This window comes from Triturus cristatus, chromosome 10, assembly GCF_964204655.1.
Source record: "Triturus cristatus chromosome 10, aTriCri1.1, whole genome shotgun sequence".
In the NCBI taxonomy this organism is placed as follows: Eukaryota; Metazoa; Chordata; class Amphibia; order Caudata; family Salamandridae; genus Triturus; species Triturus cristatus.
In genome coordinates this window covers 550,563,291-550,579,538 of record NC_140593.1, presented here as the reverse complement: position 1 = coordinate 550,579,538, position 16,248 = coordinate 550,563,291, and the positions used below count along the sequence as shown (strand labels likewise).

The 16,248-nt window shown below is 41.1% G+C and overlaps 1 protein-coding gene across 6 annotated transcripts in view; it reads left to right on the top strand.

Moving 5' to 3' along the window:
• Positions 1 to 16,248, top strand: part of LOC146789704 (sodium channel protein type 5 subunit alpha-like) — a 975,168-nt gene that overhangs the window by 395,354 nt on the left and 563,566 nt on the right. For all 6 annotated transcript variants that reach the window (XM_085632035.1, XM_085632032.1, XM_085632036.1 and 3 more), the window contains exons 10-12: positions 2,668 to 2,865; positions 6,445 to 6,627; positions 8,547 to 8,942. In XM_085632035.1, the coding sequence (XP_085488161.1) occupies positions 2,668 to 2,865; positions 6,445 to 6,627; positions 8,547 to 8,942 (777 nt within the window). The remainder of the gene's footprint in view (positions 1 to 2,667; positions 2,866 to 6,444; positions 6,628 to 8,546; positions 8,943 to 16,248) is intronic.

Here is a 16,248-nt window from a genome sequence, read left to right as displayed (position 1 = left end):
TAAATCCCAGCGCCGGGACTCATTAACATTTGTGTATCAAACAAATGTAAAAAAAAATGTAATCATGCAACTACTATGTCTATTTATTTATTTATTAATTTATAGAGCGCAACATTCATCCGTACAGGATATCACGGCGCTAAGGAAAGCACATCTAAGTGAGGAGTTCCTGGGGGGTGCAGGGGGAGGATGTTCCTGGATAGCAGGTCAGGCCTTAGGGAACAGATGCGTTTTAAATTGTTTTCTGAATGCCATGTGGTTGTCGATGAGCCGAAGTTCGAGTGGAAGTTCGTTCCAAAGTGTTGCCGCCAGATGGGAAAAGGAACGACCCCCCATTCTACACTTCCTGAGACGTTTGGTAATAGCCCGTGCTTGGAGGCGCGACCTCAGATTCTGTGTTGGTAAATAGAATTTGACTCTGTCTTGGAGGATTTTGGGTCCTAGGTGATGTAAAACTTTATATGCAAGACTTAGTAACTTGAATTTGGCACTTTGTCTCACTGGGAGCCAGTGGAGTGTCCTCATGCACTCCGATGCTGAGCTATACTTGCTCTTGTTGCATACCGATTTGGCAGCCGTATTCTGGACCAGCTGTAGTCGGGAGAAGAGATAGTCCGCCATGCCTACAAAAAGGGCATTCCCATATTCCAGCCTACAAATAAGCAGGGCTTGGACCAGGGTTTTTCTACACTCTATAGGGATCCATTGAAAAAGTCTCTTTAGCAACTTTAGGGTAGCAAAGCTTTTCCCGCAAAGTGCACGTACGTGGTCCTGCATGGTGAGTGCACTGTCAACAAGAATACCCAGATTTTTTGCCACTTGTTTGGGGGCAGGGGCCTTACCCAGTATAGAGGGCCACCAAGTTGCATTCCAGAGTTGATGTGCTCCCCCAAACAGCAGATTCTCCGACTTGTCTGCATTTAACTTCAGACAGTGGTCAGACATCCATTCTGCCATTTCTGAAAGACAGCTAGTAAGTCTGATCCTAGTGTCTTCGTGTCCATCAAGAGCAATCATCAGTTGGGTATCGTCTGCATAAGAGCAGATACTGATGCCCCATTTTTCACTGATTTTAGGTAGTGAGGACACGTAAACATTAAAGAGGGTAGGGCTCAAAGAAGCTCCCTGTGGCACACCGTGTTTAATTGGTACTGGGGTTGAAGAAAAAGCGCCTATTTGTATGGTTTGAGTACGATTGTTCAGAAAAGAGTGGAGCCACTGAAGAGCCTTAGAGTGTATGCCTTTATCAAACAGAATAATTTTCAGCAAAAGGTTGTGTGAGACGGTATCGAACACCGCCGAAAAGTCCAATAGGATCAGGGTGGCTGCTCTGCCCTGATCGACCACACACCTGATGTTATCTAACACTGCCAAAAGAGTTTTTTCAGTGCTATTATTCGCTCAGAAGCCAGTTTGAGAGATATCCAGGAGTTCATTAGACTCAGGGTAGTTGGTTAACTGCCTATTTACCAATTTCTCCATTACTTTCGATAGGTAAGGAGCTGAGAAATGGGTCGATAGTTTGCCTGTTTTTGAATATCGGTACCTGTTTTTTTTAGTAGAGGAGCTTTTTTCCAAATCTCTACTAGTAAATGAAGCATTAAAACAGTGCTGCCCCCTCAACCAAAATAAAGTCCTGGAAATCCTATGGTACAATGGAACTGAAACCAGTCATCTCTTAGTTGGTCGAAATTTAATCAAAGTCAAAATAACTTTATTCGGTTTTGATTAAAAAACACTTGAAAATTTTGTCAATAACTGTCCCAGTCCAGAAAACCTGGAACATGCTTTATAGTTCTTCGGGCTAATAATGTCTCTTAGAAATCTATCATGCTCAAATAACGATTTTCAAAGCTTGTACTGCTCGAAGCTTTACTCTGAAAAAGCAGAACTTCTGCGTGGAGTACCTCTGCACCTGCGCCAACACACATGTGTATGCTTGAGTCAGGTGGTGAAAGCCTTGGGTAACAAAGAAGATGTCTAGAAACAGCACAAAACTTCATGCAGCTACATTTGTGTCTCATTATCTACAAACAGCGCACATGCACCCATTAGCCCTGCCTCATCGTAGGCTTCTACAAAAGAGAATTTTAAATGATCAACCACAGAAGGTCTCAGGTGCTACCCAATTATTGTCAAGAGGTAATAATAGTTAGTACAACATAAGACGATTTCAGATGCTCCTCTTGCCTCCGTCTGAGATATCTGTACCCTCAGTTCCATGGGCTGCTACGTACACATAAGGGCCATACTGGAACTCTTGAGGTGGTTAAAAAGTGTGGCGTAAACTAACAGTATCACATGGCCTCACATAACATGGCCTCACTTGAGAGGCTTCCTTTAGACCCTCCCATGTGTAATGCTGACACAACAGAAGTACCTGTGAGGTGATACTTTACTGATATACAAGAAAAGTTAAATAAATTGATTATTGCATGTATGGATCGACACGAGTGGGCACTTCGACTAACAAATTACGCCAGATGCATGATAACTGGTTAAATGCTAAAATACTATATCAGAGATTGAGCCCTGGCTGATCAGACTATTCTTTCCAGTTAGGAAAGGTTACTTCTGGAATTATCAAAATGTAATAATCATGTGAGATAGTTTATATTAATCTTACTGACGTGAAGACTCCTATGCTGACTGTGCTGTTTCTTTCAGACAATTAGAGCAGCAGGGAAGACCTACATGATCTTTTTTGTCATCGTCATCTTTCTTGGATCTTTTTACTTGGTGAACCTAATCCTTGCTGTGGTGGCTATGTCCTATGAAGAGCAAAACCAAGCCACCATCTCTGAAGCAGAAGCCAAGGAGAAGATGTTTCAGGAAACAATGGAACAGTTAAAGAAAGAACAGGAGGTTTGTATGCAAGACTATTCCTAGAGAACAGTCGGTCGGTCTAGCTTTGCAAATACTGTATAGCATAAGATGTGCTTTCATGGGGGACATTGCACAAATAGAAGCTTGGAGACGCATTTAATGAAGACAATACTTCAGTTCAATGTTGGTCCTACTGAACATAAAGCTACTGAGATCATATCTGGTTAAATAGCATGGACCACATCTCTGGATCATGTCTTTATTGCAGTAGCAAGTATCAGTGGTGACATGGGCCAATGCTAAGCTTTTTACCATAACTCGCAAGGTGACATTTTACTGCCCCATTCCTGGGTTAAAAATCCACTGGGGTGAATTGGCTACTGAGAAAGGAAACTTACATGGGTAGAATTTAAGAATAAATTAGTGGAAGTTTAGATTGTGAAACTTTAACACAATCAATGTTTGCATTCTACAAAGTATTCAATAAAATGACTTTTAATATGGAATCCTGCACTTACCTATAAAGATATGTAGGTACATTTTAGTCAATGACCTGATTGCAGTTGCAGTTAATCTAAAAATACATTGATCGAAAGTGATAAAAACATGGTGAAGAATATGGGCGTCCTGTGATATAAATGTAGAAATGGAAAACAGACTGTGATTTCGATTGCCATGGGCAATACTTTGACTTGTTGGAGTGTGTTGTAATTTTTTGGCTTTGTGATTCAGAGTTGCTATTGAGTAATAAAGCATTGAGAACGGACAAGGGTTTGTTGTGGATACCTTCCAATCTTAGTTCGGGTGAGTTTAAGGCAGGAGTGAACGTGGTAAGAGAGGAGTTGCAGCATAATTCAAAAGGCAGCACATGGGGTTTAGGAGAGATAAAGATATTTTGTTCGATCAGAGAAGGTACGTGACAAGCCATATTTGCTCAGCATCTGTGTTAAAAAGCCTGGAGATGGATTGTTTATAGATTTAAATAGCAAAATTAGTAGTTTGTTTAAACCCTGTTTCTTGCTGATAGGTGATTGGAGGATAAGTGTGGTATGTATATACATGTAAAGGTTATAGTTGTAGCAAAGTTTAGAATTTTACCCATCATTATGTGGTGGCATTGCGGAAATCCATCTAGAGAAGAGGTATTCAAACTTTTTGATGCAGATACCCCCTTGTCAAACTGTTTTAGGCCTAAGGACCCCCTTCTGACAAATATTTCCACAACCTGGTACTCATCATCCTCAACAACTATCGACAACCATAAACGCCCCACATTCCCACAGCAAATTATTTTTACGGTGGGGAAATAATATTAAACAGTGTTTAGCAAACCAAAGGTCAGTGAGTGTGGGGGTGTAGTCAAATGTGTAGCTGAAAACAAAGGGCCTCATTTATGAGGAATTGGCGTGTATCAGCGCTGCAAGTCTTCTTGCAGCGCTGCCCCTTTTCCAATGTGAAAGGATTGGAATGCACCGTATTTATCAAATACGGTGCATTCCTGTCCTTTTCTCTTGTGTTGGTGCACAAGTTGCTGCTCTTTCTATGCGAGCTGCAGAATGCAGCACACGTGGAAAGATGAACGAATTAGGAAACATTAAAACATTTCTCCTCGTTATGCCTCTGCTGGGGAGGTGTGCGTTTTTGAAGCTGCACCAGGTTTACTTGATTTTGTAAATATGGGACAGCATCAAAACCCATGGGAACCCCAAGCAAAGACCATGGAACACATCCTTGATGCAGAGTAAGGCAACAAAGTGACTTGCACTGCTGTGTCTTACTCCATATCTATGAGGCCACGCAAAGCCATGCAGGGTGGCTTTGCACTGCCTCATAAGTATGGTGGAAAAGCTTGTGCCGTCGGAGCGTCAAAAAAAGTGATGCTCTGGTGATGCAAGCCTCTCATAAATAAGCCCCAAAATATTCTGTACATTTTTTAGGTCTTTCACTATCAGTTATCTACATATAAAATAATGGGCAGCGTAATGAAAAATAAATTTAAAAAGTTGTTACTCAGTAGGAAATGCACTGTAGTACATTATGAAACCTCTATTAGTTAATGCCCTGCAGAGGTCTAAGTGTAACCAGAGAGTCACAGAATGAAATCTTGATATGTACAGTGGACAATAGTGACGTGTATTTTTAGTGCTACAAGGTTACAGCCTATGACAGAAAGTACTGTGAATATGTAAGTCACTATTTTATACTTGCATTACACACAGTGTAAGATAGAGTGCTGCAAAACGTGCAAATAGTTTTACAATAAAATAGTGCTTCCAAAATCTAGATTTTAGTAATATCAGAGCGTATATAATGCAATTTATTTTTACATTACTGTCCCTTCGACACCTTTTTAGGGATACTAAGGGCTGTGTAAATGCAGTTCAAATTAAAAGCAAGCACTTCACAGCCCAGTTGTTAACTCTTTGTACTACCACTCAAAAAACCAAATCTTTGTCATCACAAATCTTGGAGTGAATTGATCACTGAAAGCCAGAACAGAGCTCCCAAGCACCCTTTACCCTTGCAGATTAACTGATAGGCGCATCTGCATTTCATTCAGGCAAGCAGGCACCCTGGCACGAACCCTTTTCACAGCACTAGAGATTCAATTGATTAAACTTCAGCTGAATACGATATAAATTAGCTATCCCAGGACGGATGTCTTTTTCCAAAATGTAAGCAAACATTTTGGACTGCAGACACAAGTGAAGCTGGGGAATGCGCAACCCCCTCTCCAGGACTCCACTGCCCCCCTGGGGGTCGTGCCCCACAGATTGAAGACATCTGATCAAGAGGCAATAAGCTGACTTGATTAGAACTAGTGCAGAGAGTAGTGTTTTAGCAACATACAAGGGGGTGTAGGGACGGGTTTTGACAATATTGAATACTTGGTGTTTGGCAGCAATAAGTGTAGATGTGATCAAGCAATTCAAGGCATGGTGGGATTGAATAGTACACCGAGGTTTCTGGCTGAAGGTTTAAGGGTGAGAGTGTTGGGAAAATAGTGCAAATGTTGGAAAATTTATGGGTTCGGATTTAGCATGGAAGTGTATGAATTCAGCCTTAGAGAGATAATAAGCATTAGAGGAGATTTTGGTTCGGAAATCAGACTTAAAAGTTAGGAAGTAGACAAATATTTATGTGCCATGACCATAGAGGTGATAAAATAATCCATAAAACATATCTGCACCATGTGACAGATTAAGTCATAAATTAGTTACCTCATCATAAGGACGTTTAACAACAGTTAGGCTGGTCTGATTGACCATGTGAGATACAAGGGCTAAAGCGCATTTTGTGAATCAGTAAAGTGTATTTTCACTCATAAGTAAAGGTTGCAGTGTACATGCACAAATATCATTATGAATATGGCAATATATTGTGCTATTCAAAATGAGGAGGGGAAGCTATCTTTCACACCTTTGAAGCAATCCCAAATAATTTTCTTGGTGGCCGCGGTCCAACTAACCTAGAAGCTATTCATATACCTGTTTTACATTTTTGGTCGCATGCCTTACATAATATCAATTAATTTGCCATCTTATTATGCCGCTGAGATCTACCACATTAATAAAACAACAAGTCTGATTTTGATGACTATTTATTTCCTTCCTTTAGGCTTTAGCTGCTAGAGGCGAAGACACCTTGTCACACAGCTCCCGAGAAGTGTCTCCTCTGAGCTCCAAAAGTGCCAAAGAGAGAAGGAACAGGAGGAGGAAAAAGAAATCCTCAGAAATGGACGAATATAGTGAAGAACACAAATTTCCAAAATCTGGATCTGAGGAGAGTCTCAGAAAAATGGTAAAAATGTTATTGCTGAATATGCCTTACCTATTGCAAACTGTACCATGTGCAGAGATTGCCTAAGGGAAGGATTCATCCTGGAAGAACAACTATCATTCAGTGTGCCTTTTTAAAAGAGAGTTTTCTAAAAACAATCATTGGTCTTGTAGAATGTTTAGGATTCTCAACATGTAGGCACCTGAACCCAAGAGGTTCTCCTGCTAACAAGAAACTTAACTACTGAGTCCTCAAAATGAATTGTGAGTTATTTGGCCTTTTGTGGGATCTAAGTTAAATATACCATTGAATAACTCCCTGACTTGAGAGTGGAAGAAGAACTAGTAAAGACATTTTGCGCTATGCCCGGTCTTCACTCTCTTTCTTCTAAGGTGTCTCTGGCAGTTAGGCCAGGAGCCATGTTTGTACCTTGCAGAAGGGGATGACACATGTGAGACAGAATACATAACAGAACAACATAGTTAGCAGATAAAGAAACTTAATAATCAGACAAAAACATTTGAAAGTAATATGAAATAGTTATTAAAGGCAACTCTTGCTAACATAAAACAATACTGTCTCTAAGCAAAATTAAAAATAATTAATTTGTCAGTCATAATTTTAGACTTAAGCCTTAGAACAAAGTATAAGTGACACAGAATGAGATCATACAAGTATCTGCATGTGTACATGTATGTAAAAGGCGATTGGCTGGGTGAAGTGTATTAGTACAAATAGCTATTTCTTAAAATTTGACAGCTTCCAGTGACAACTTATTGACCTATCACGATGGCAGGACGTCCTCACAATAACATAGATTGCATTTGGAGGTGAAAGGCAATAAACTTTTAACAAAGAACATGAGGCTTGGACTGATCACCAGGCCTCACACCACAGCAGTGTTAAAAAGTCACGTGGTACAAAAAGCAAAGAAATCTGGAGTTCTTTTTTATTTATAGTATCATTGGGTATCATCCTTTAATGAAAATAAATAAACCCTTTGCTCTTTCAAATGACATTATCATAAATGGGACCAGTTATTCAATATATAGAGATGTGGAGTCATCTAGACCAGTAACTTGATCAAGGACAGAATAAATAGAATGCAGGAGACTTGAGAGCAGCCACACAAAGGTTCAATCATTAGTCTGAGTGATATTTGAACCAGCAAGCTAGTTAGCTAGTTTTCTAGCTCTGGGCTATCTCATTAGGATGTCAGTGCAAATACAGCTGTTTCGAATATATTTGCATGTTTGCATATTTATGGTACTGTGAATATTGATGGGGGTTGCAACTGAAAGTGGAGAAAAAAAATCTATTAGTGCGGCTTCCCGCACATGCTTTGTATTTTGCAATACTAAGTACTGTAGTACGTACGATGAGGTTTCGAGGCAAGAGGACTGAACTTCTGAAGCAAAGTTTAATGCCCTGCTCAAATATCTTTTACTAACTTTATCTCAAATGTATTTTCTATCACCACCCTATTATTCCAAACCAGGTCATCCACTCACCAATAGCGTTGCTTGAAAAGTGCTCTTCTCAATGTTGTTGTGGCTTTGGGAAGGAGGGAAACCATCATGACTTCCACTACTCATCAATTTATTTACGAGCTGTGATTATTTTTTTCCTTTTCTGAAACCTCAACCCATGATACCTATTGCACCGACCACTACCACATCCCACGACAAGAATCATATATCACAGTAGCATGCATTTGAAAACACAAGACAGCTATTAATTAATTTGTTCTTTTGTGTGGCTCCTTTGTGATATTGTGTTGATACACTTCTTACTGCTTCTTTAGTGTTAATCCCAGGGTGAACAAAATACACCTAGTGTGTCAGTAGCACTGCGGCGTCTATAGCACATGATTATTTTGCACAAAGCTGAAGCTAAATTGTTTACAAAATGTTGCAATTTCCTTATTGTTTGTATTGCAGTCTCTTCTTGGTATTGGATTTGGTCGCAGCTCTAGTAGTGCGAAGCGCAGGATCAGCCATGGAAGCATATTCAATTTTCGTATCCGGGGACGGGATATTGGCTCAGATACTGAGTTTGCCGATGATGAGATCAGCAATGTTGGAGAAAGAGACAGTCACCGAGGATCCTTTCTCGTCCCATGGATGGGAAGACGATCCAGCACATTCAGCCAAACTAGCCATACATCTCGCCCTACAACTCCCAGCTTTACCCAGAACGGCAAGAGAAACAGCTCTGTGGATTGTAATGGAGTCGTTACGCTGGTTGGGATGTCTGGCACATGCTCCAATCCAACCTCTCCTGGGGGATTACTGCTGCCACCAGTCATCATGGAAAAACCATCGAGAGAAGACAATGTAAGTCTTATATTACACATTTGATCTCATTATGATGTGCTGCTAAACTAAATTATGATGTTTTAGATCAAGCAAAGTGTACCAGACATTGGTCCAGTTTGGAATTTTATGTGATCGGAATTCACTTATCATGTGAAGCCTGATGACCACCACATTGTTCAACTGACCACTTACAGTGCGCAATGGCCTCAAGTTGCAGAAATCACAATCACACAGTTTTGTACTGTTAAACAAGGGCTTCCCCTACCGCCGGCACCCTAAACATAATATCCATTCCAAGAGTATAATTACTATACACTGAGCCAGTGATAAGTCACACTAGACCACAGATGACATTTGCTGAAAGGTTAAAACCCACCACACCAGGTCACCCCCAGGTGCAGAGGGTTTTGCATAATCTTGTTTTCAACATTACTCACATCTGAAATGTTCAATATAGAGTCCCATGGGTGTTACAATGTTTCATTTGTGATACACTTCAAGATGTGACATAAGATGCACAGCTATACATCAACAGGCGACATACCACAGACACTCAAGGGATCATTAAATGTAATGGGTTTTGGCAGGGAACTTGAATAATGCGATTCTGGAGATGTTGCATTTTGCTCATTATAACGGATTTACCACATTTACCACATAATCTACAATTTGCAGAGCAATTTTTCAGATTCCAACAAAAAATGTTTCTAGTTCAAAAGGATAAAAAGTTACTAAAAAGGCGAACCATACATGTTGTAGCGCAGTGGTAGACCCTTTCCAGAGGTTGATTGGACACTTTTTAGTTCATGGTCCATGTATTTAGGTCTTAAACTGATACTAATTAGCTGAAACATTTGCCATGAAAGTGTAAATGTGTCAAAATGATGAAATAGTGACTCTCTTCATAGTTTTCCTATTCCTGATGCTTAAGTTAGGCAATCCTTTTGCATTATGTGTTCCTTTAATGCCACATAATTCCAGTGCCTTTGGTTATTGGCAGTGCTTGAAATGGAAAAATAGAAGTGCAGGTACTCAGTACCAGAGTACCTGCTTGTTTCTGAGAAGTGCCGGTACTCTCCAATTAATAGTATAGCATTTCTCTCGCTCTCAAAATAAAAAAGTGCTGCTACTCCGTACCGGACAGTACCAGCCCATTTAAAGCACTGGTTATTGGTAAAAATAAGCATGGGCATTTTGAAGTAAGTGTATACAAAAGTCAAGGTTACATGCAAACACAAGGTTTATTACAATATATATGGTGTCTTCTGGTTAACGGATGTATTGCACAACTGCAATAATTTAAAGAAATAATTTGGAATCACAATTTGAATGCCATGAACAAATATTTCCGTGGATAGGTATGCTCTTGTCATGGAAAATCTTAAGATTAAAGCTTTCAATAAACCTCTGCAAGTTATCTGCCAATTTGTAACTGAAATATTTGCTGACAATGAAAAATTGTGAATATTTCCCAATCTTTAATACTGAAAGATTGTACATCATCATTTTCGAAAATAAATCAATTAGGATTTACATTGATATCACAATTCCCCACTACCTCTTTATTTTTGGTGTCTATATTCCCTTCCACAGCATTATACATTTTTCTGGTCATTGTTGTCATTTGGCTGGAAGTGGTCTATTACAAAAATATTATAAGTAGCTTTTCTAGAGAAGAGTATCTTCTCCCCTATACTGCCTTCCAGGCCTATATTTGTTTTTTACACAGTCCACTTCCAAACTCTCAGTAGCAGCAGAATATTGTCACATTGTCCATTTTTAGGTCTCACCTGACCCAGCGCATGAGCTTGTCTGGCGAGACTTATTGAGAGGGCTCCAAAAAGTGCTACCAGGCCAGCCTAGAGCTACAGTGCATGTGCATGGGCGCGCGCGCCGCGCTTTACCGCGATTACTTTCACTTTCGCTGCTGCACGGCCGCTTTGATGTTTGATCGTGATTGCGATCGCAATCACTTTCACGGCCGAACGGCCGCTTGGCATAGCCAATAGGTCTCGCTTTTGGGACCTTATAAGTATTTAGTTATGCAACTGTTGCATGGCTAAACACTTATAAGGTCCCAAAGGCGAGACCTATTGGCTATGCCAATGCTTGTTCTGTTTTGCAAGCAGATGCTTTTCACCTTTCCTGCCTCCTGCTCAGTAGCAGACTCCTATTGTAGATACCTCAGTTTTCCTATAGACCTCGGCCTATAAGCCTCTCTATTAGATTAATCCTGAAGATCTGTTCTGCTGTGCTACCTTTAATCTTCTGTTTGCTCTTTTTTGCTGCCACCAGTGAACCTCTCTTATCTAGTGATGCAGCCGTTCATCATAATTCACTTACTCCATCTATACTCTCTCTCTATCCATCCTTCCATCCACCCACCCACCTAAGCAAAACAAATCCATCCATCCATCCTTCCACGATTGACCATTAGTATTTCCCCCATTCAAAATACAGTCACAAGCGTTCCAGTATTCACTGTTAGTTCATCAACCATTCCCCAACTATCAATTGCCCTTTTGTGCACCATCCATCCACCACCAATTCACTGTTCAGGTTCCGGCATCATCTATTCACTGTTAACTAATCATTCAAAATCCAAACACTTCCATTCACCAGCCATGTATCATCAACTGGCCATTCATTCACCATGTATTCACAATTTCCCATCTTTCAATGACTGAGTTTCCACTACCTAGTCACCATCCATAAGACAAAACCCATCCCCTCACCTTTTGCTATCATTCGTCATACACCATTGATTCACTATCTGCTCACTACACTTGTTCCATTCATCATTCGATATCCAGAATCCTTTCAACCTTTGCTATCAAGTCACCATCCATACATTATCCATTCCCTAATCACTCACCATCCATTCACTTTTCCACATACTTCTTCTACTCACTACCTATTAACCATTCTCTTATCATTCCTAATCTATTCACCATTCCCCATCCAATCAGTCATCATCCATTTGCTATCAATTTGCCAGTCAGTAGTCATGAAACCTCTCTAGAATCAGACAAATTACGACTGAAGTGGCCTTTTGATCTGAGTAAAAAATCCAGGCGTGGCCGCCACAGGTGAGCACAATATATCCGATATAGCCTCGCGACCTGGAGGCAGAACTCCATATTGGGCTTTGGTGTAAAAATAACATGCCAAAGATTGTACCTAAGTTGTGGTGTAACTATATGAGGGTTGTAAATGTAGGAGCAATGCTGCAGATGAGAATTTATGAACCGTACACCATACTTCAGGTGGGGCTCTAAGCACACGGCAGTATTTGAGAGCAGCCCTGCAGAGCTGACCGGAAGCAGTATCGAGATATGGCAGTAATACTGTGAAGTGGACCACATGTAATGCTAGCAGATAAACCCTTTAGAACCCCAGTACTTCAAACACCTCATTAGTAATGTATGCACTGTTCAGTGGTAACTCAACATTTCTGTTATGGTCTCTGCTGTCCCGTTGTTTGTTTAGCATTTTGAGGTCATCCAGGATGTAAATTGAAAGATACTCAAGGACCAGTGACGCTTCCACTCTTCTGACTTTTATATAATTGTGCTATTTGTGTAAGAGAAGCTGCATTATGGGGTATGTAAGGTAAGGTTACTGTATTACAAAGGTGAGGACATTTGCTATGCTGTTGCACATGCAGCACGTTTTCTGCGTGTGTGAGTTAATATGCATTGCAGTATATGCACCTGTACCTTTTATTTGCGTTAGGGAGGGTTGAATTTCTGCTGCCCCTGTGTTGTGTGTTAATGCAGCTTGCTGAAATCTCTTTGCTGTACCAAATAGAAAAACATTAGTTTTGACAACATTTGTAGTATTCAAGCCCATAGGGTCCTAATCGTAAGACCTCTTATCAGGCAACATGTGTGGTGTGGAGTAGGACACAGCAATATGCTAAGTTCCACCAATGAGCCAGAGACCCGCGTACCCTAAGGCACTATTTTATTACGTAAATCTCGAATCCAAGTGTCTGACTTCATAGGACCAACCATTTGCGGAGCTCTCGTGTTTCTAAGGAATATGTGTTGATAGTTCATAAACCCAAGATTTTTTTCTTTGCATTCTAAGGCTTGTAATCCTTTTTTTTTTTAGCTGTATAAAACACAATTACAGGCCTCAGAATGGAAAAGGGGGACTGGAAAGGGTGCATTTCTCGCTCATGGGTCTGGGAAGCTAACTTCAGAGGTTTATATATTTTTCAAGCATGGTGTTGTGAATAAAACAGAAATGCATTTAATATTCGTAAATGTTCCAAGTCCTCGTACTTCGCCACCTTGGACTTTGCGTCACCTAGCCGCTGGTCCAAATGGACTTGCTGATTTAAGTGACAGCTTTATTATATTCCTTTTTAATAACCCTTTTCATTTAGCACCTGATGCGAGGTCCCGCCGCTGAGTGCCTTCTGGTTTTGAGAGGAGCGCGGCAGTACCTGACGCACCTGTTGGTTTTCTGTTCTCTGTGCGGGGGAGAGAAGAAAAGAATGATTTTAAAGAATGGGAACAAAATATCGAACGAGGTATACGGTGCTGAAAAAAAGGTTGTGAGAGGGCACCTGCCGCCGCAGCACTCTACCGCGAGCCCTGCACTGTGCCTGCTAATTACTGCGCGCGCTTGGGAAGAGCGCGAGCGCCGAACGATCGGGTCTCCGTCGAGCGGTGGGCGCACAAAGTAAAGACAGTGGGAGAAATAAAATAATTAAAGTTGCAAACAGCAAGGGGAACCGGCTGATGCGAAGCCGTAATTGTGTTCTTTTAAAAACGTGGATTAAAAACAGCAGCGCCCGCGGCGACCGGGGGGCATGCAGATTTTCTATACTCGACGTGAGTCGGCTCCTGGCTAGGAATAAACAGAAGGGGAAGGTGTAAAATTAAAACTACAATAAATTACAGTGCTCATGGCTGCCAATTAGCCGCGTGCTCAGCACAGTCCATTGTTCTCCGCGCTGGCTGTTGCCTTGCTCTTTTTTAAAAATATTGCCACAATAGGTGTTAGGAAAAAATGTAAAAACATCGGCACTACTTCACTTCTGATTTTATAGTTGGGAACTTCTAAAGAATACCCCGCTGTTTCTTTGTACGGGCTCGCGCCCTAGAAACACTAAATTATTACTAACTTATTGTGTGTTCTTTCCGCCAACGAGTGGTACCGAATATAACATATTAACTGTATCCAAACACTTCCAAACTAGCAGATAAACAGCCAACTTAAGCCCAGACGTTCATTGTTCAGGATAGACTCCTATGTCTTTAAGCAGCACAGGTTCTGCCATTTTGTTTCTGAAACTCAATATGGCGGAGGTTCATAGACTGACACATTCAACAACTGTTGTATATGGATGCCACTTCTAGGATAGCACATGGGCAGAAAGTTTGATTGTGTCACTGAATACAACTGAGTGAAGTTCATGTGACGCAAAGGGTTTTATAGTGTGTTAGTCTCTCAAGAAGAAAATTCCCTTTTTCGCTGCAGGTTGAGCCTGTAGCTCCAGGGTCTTATATGTGTTCGATGATTTTTGTGGAGTGTGTCTTTGTGGAGGTTTAGAGATTTGCCTTTTTGGAAACAGGGATGCAGAAAGAGTTGTCTTTCGGAATCACATTGCCTCCACGTTAGTGTTTTGGACCTCCGTTTGATTACGTAGGGGTAATACTGTTGCTGATTGAGTTGAACATTGCATGTCTGGTTGTGTCGCACTGGTGCAAAGCTGTAGCTGGGAATTATCAACCTCTGAGCTTTAGCAGATTCAATGGGACCAGGCAGTCTGGCCATCAGCATTATTTAGACATGGAAAAGAAAGTGGACAACGTGGGAAGTCTGTTGGAACCCTGTAAAAAATGTGATTGGCTGATGAGAGATCATTTATGACAAACCTCTGTTAAAACAGGAAACACTGTCTGTGATCTCAGGAGGGTCTGGTAGTACCACATGATGAGTGGTTTCAGAATCGTCTTGAAAATGCTGCAATCATTTTGTGATTAAGCTTTGTTTATTTGCAGGTGAAATACATCATATCTGATTTTGACATGTTTCTTTGAAAACTGGGTTTATTTTATCACCAATTCTCCGTATTGTTTGACAATATGTGCTTTTTGAATAGGTGTCTCCATTCATATTTGTGGTTTCTTGCACGGCTCTGGTGTATTTTATTATACTTTATTGGGAAATGCTGAATGATTTCTTGGAATGAAACAGTGGTAATTTTAAATCAACAAGAGTTTTTACAACTATTAAAAGTTTATTAGCTCTCGAGAATTATATTTCATTTGCGTAAAATATTTTGCATGAATGTAAAGTTTGAGTACATTTTCCAGTACCTTTCTTTGTGATTGTTTCTCTTTAACCCCTTCGCTGCGGCGGAAATTCCGCCGCAGCGCTGGGGGGTGCGGGGGGGCAGCGCGGTGGCGCGGTGCTCATGACGGAGCCACTCCGTCATGAGCCACGGTTGGGCTGTGCTCATGAAGGAGTGGTTCCGTCATGACTCCGCCCACAGCGCTAATCGCCCGCAGAGGCGGGGAATTAGCGCCGCGTGGGCGGCGCGGCCGCCAACGGCCGCAACATGACGGAACCACTCCGTCATGAGCACACGGCAACCGTGGCTCATGACGGCGTGGTTCCGCCATGAGCACGGAACGAGTTAAGATCTCAAATAGATATCGGATCTAACTCATCACACTAATAGTTGTTTTTTTGATGTTAACATTAAAAACATCCTAAACATAGGGCCAGATGTCTGACTGTGTTCAGTGGTTGCAAATGGAGTATTTGGCTATTTGCGACCTCTAAAATGGCTTTTGCAATGTACTAACCCTATTTTGCGAGTACCGACTCGCAAAATAGGGTGTGTGAGTCGCTATTAGGATGGGGTGTTTCAAGGGTGTTCCTTCCTAATATCGAGACACAGTGGCATAAATGAATGTTTGGGGACCGGAATGCAGCCTCAAAACATTCATATTTTACTGCCTCAATGAAGTAGGTGGTGACCCATTCACAAACAGAAAGGGTTCCCCAAGAGACACCGTCCCCTTTCGTGAATGTGGGCGTAAAATGAAAAGAAATCTTTAAATTTTTCTTTTTTGATGTAATTCCTTTTCCTTTAAGGAAGCCAGGCTGTGTTTCAGAAAAAAACTGCTTTATTTAAAAAGCAATCACAGACATATGCACATATCGCATGAAACCAAGACACTCGTAATGAGGGCCATCAAGTGAAGGTGTAGTGGAGGTGAACGTCTGTGCCATTTTCTCCAAAATCACTAGTTTACTGGAAGCCATAAGTTTCCTTGTGAATTAAATCACCGCCCGGGAT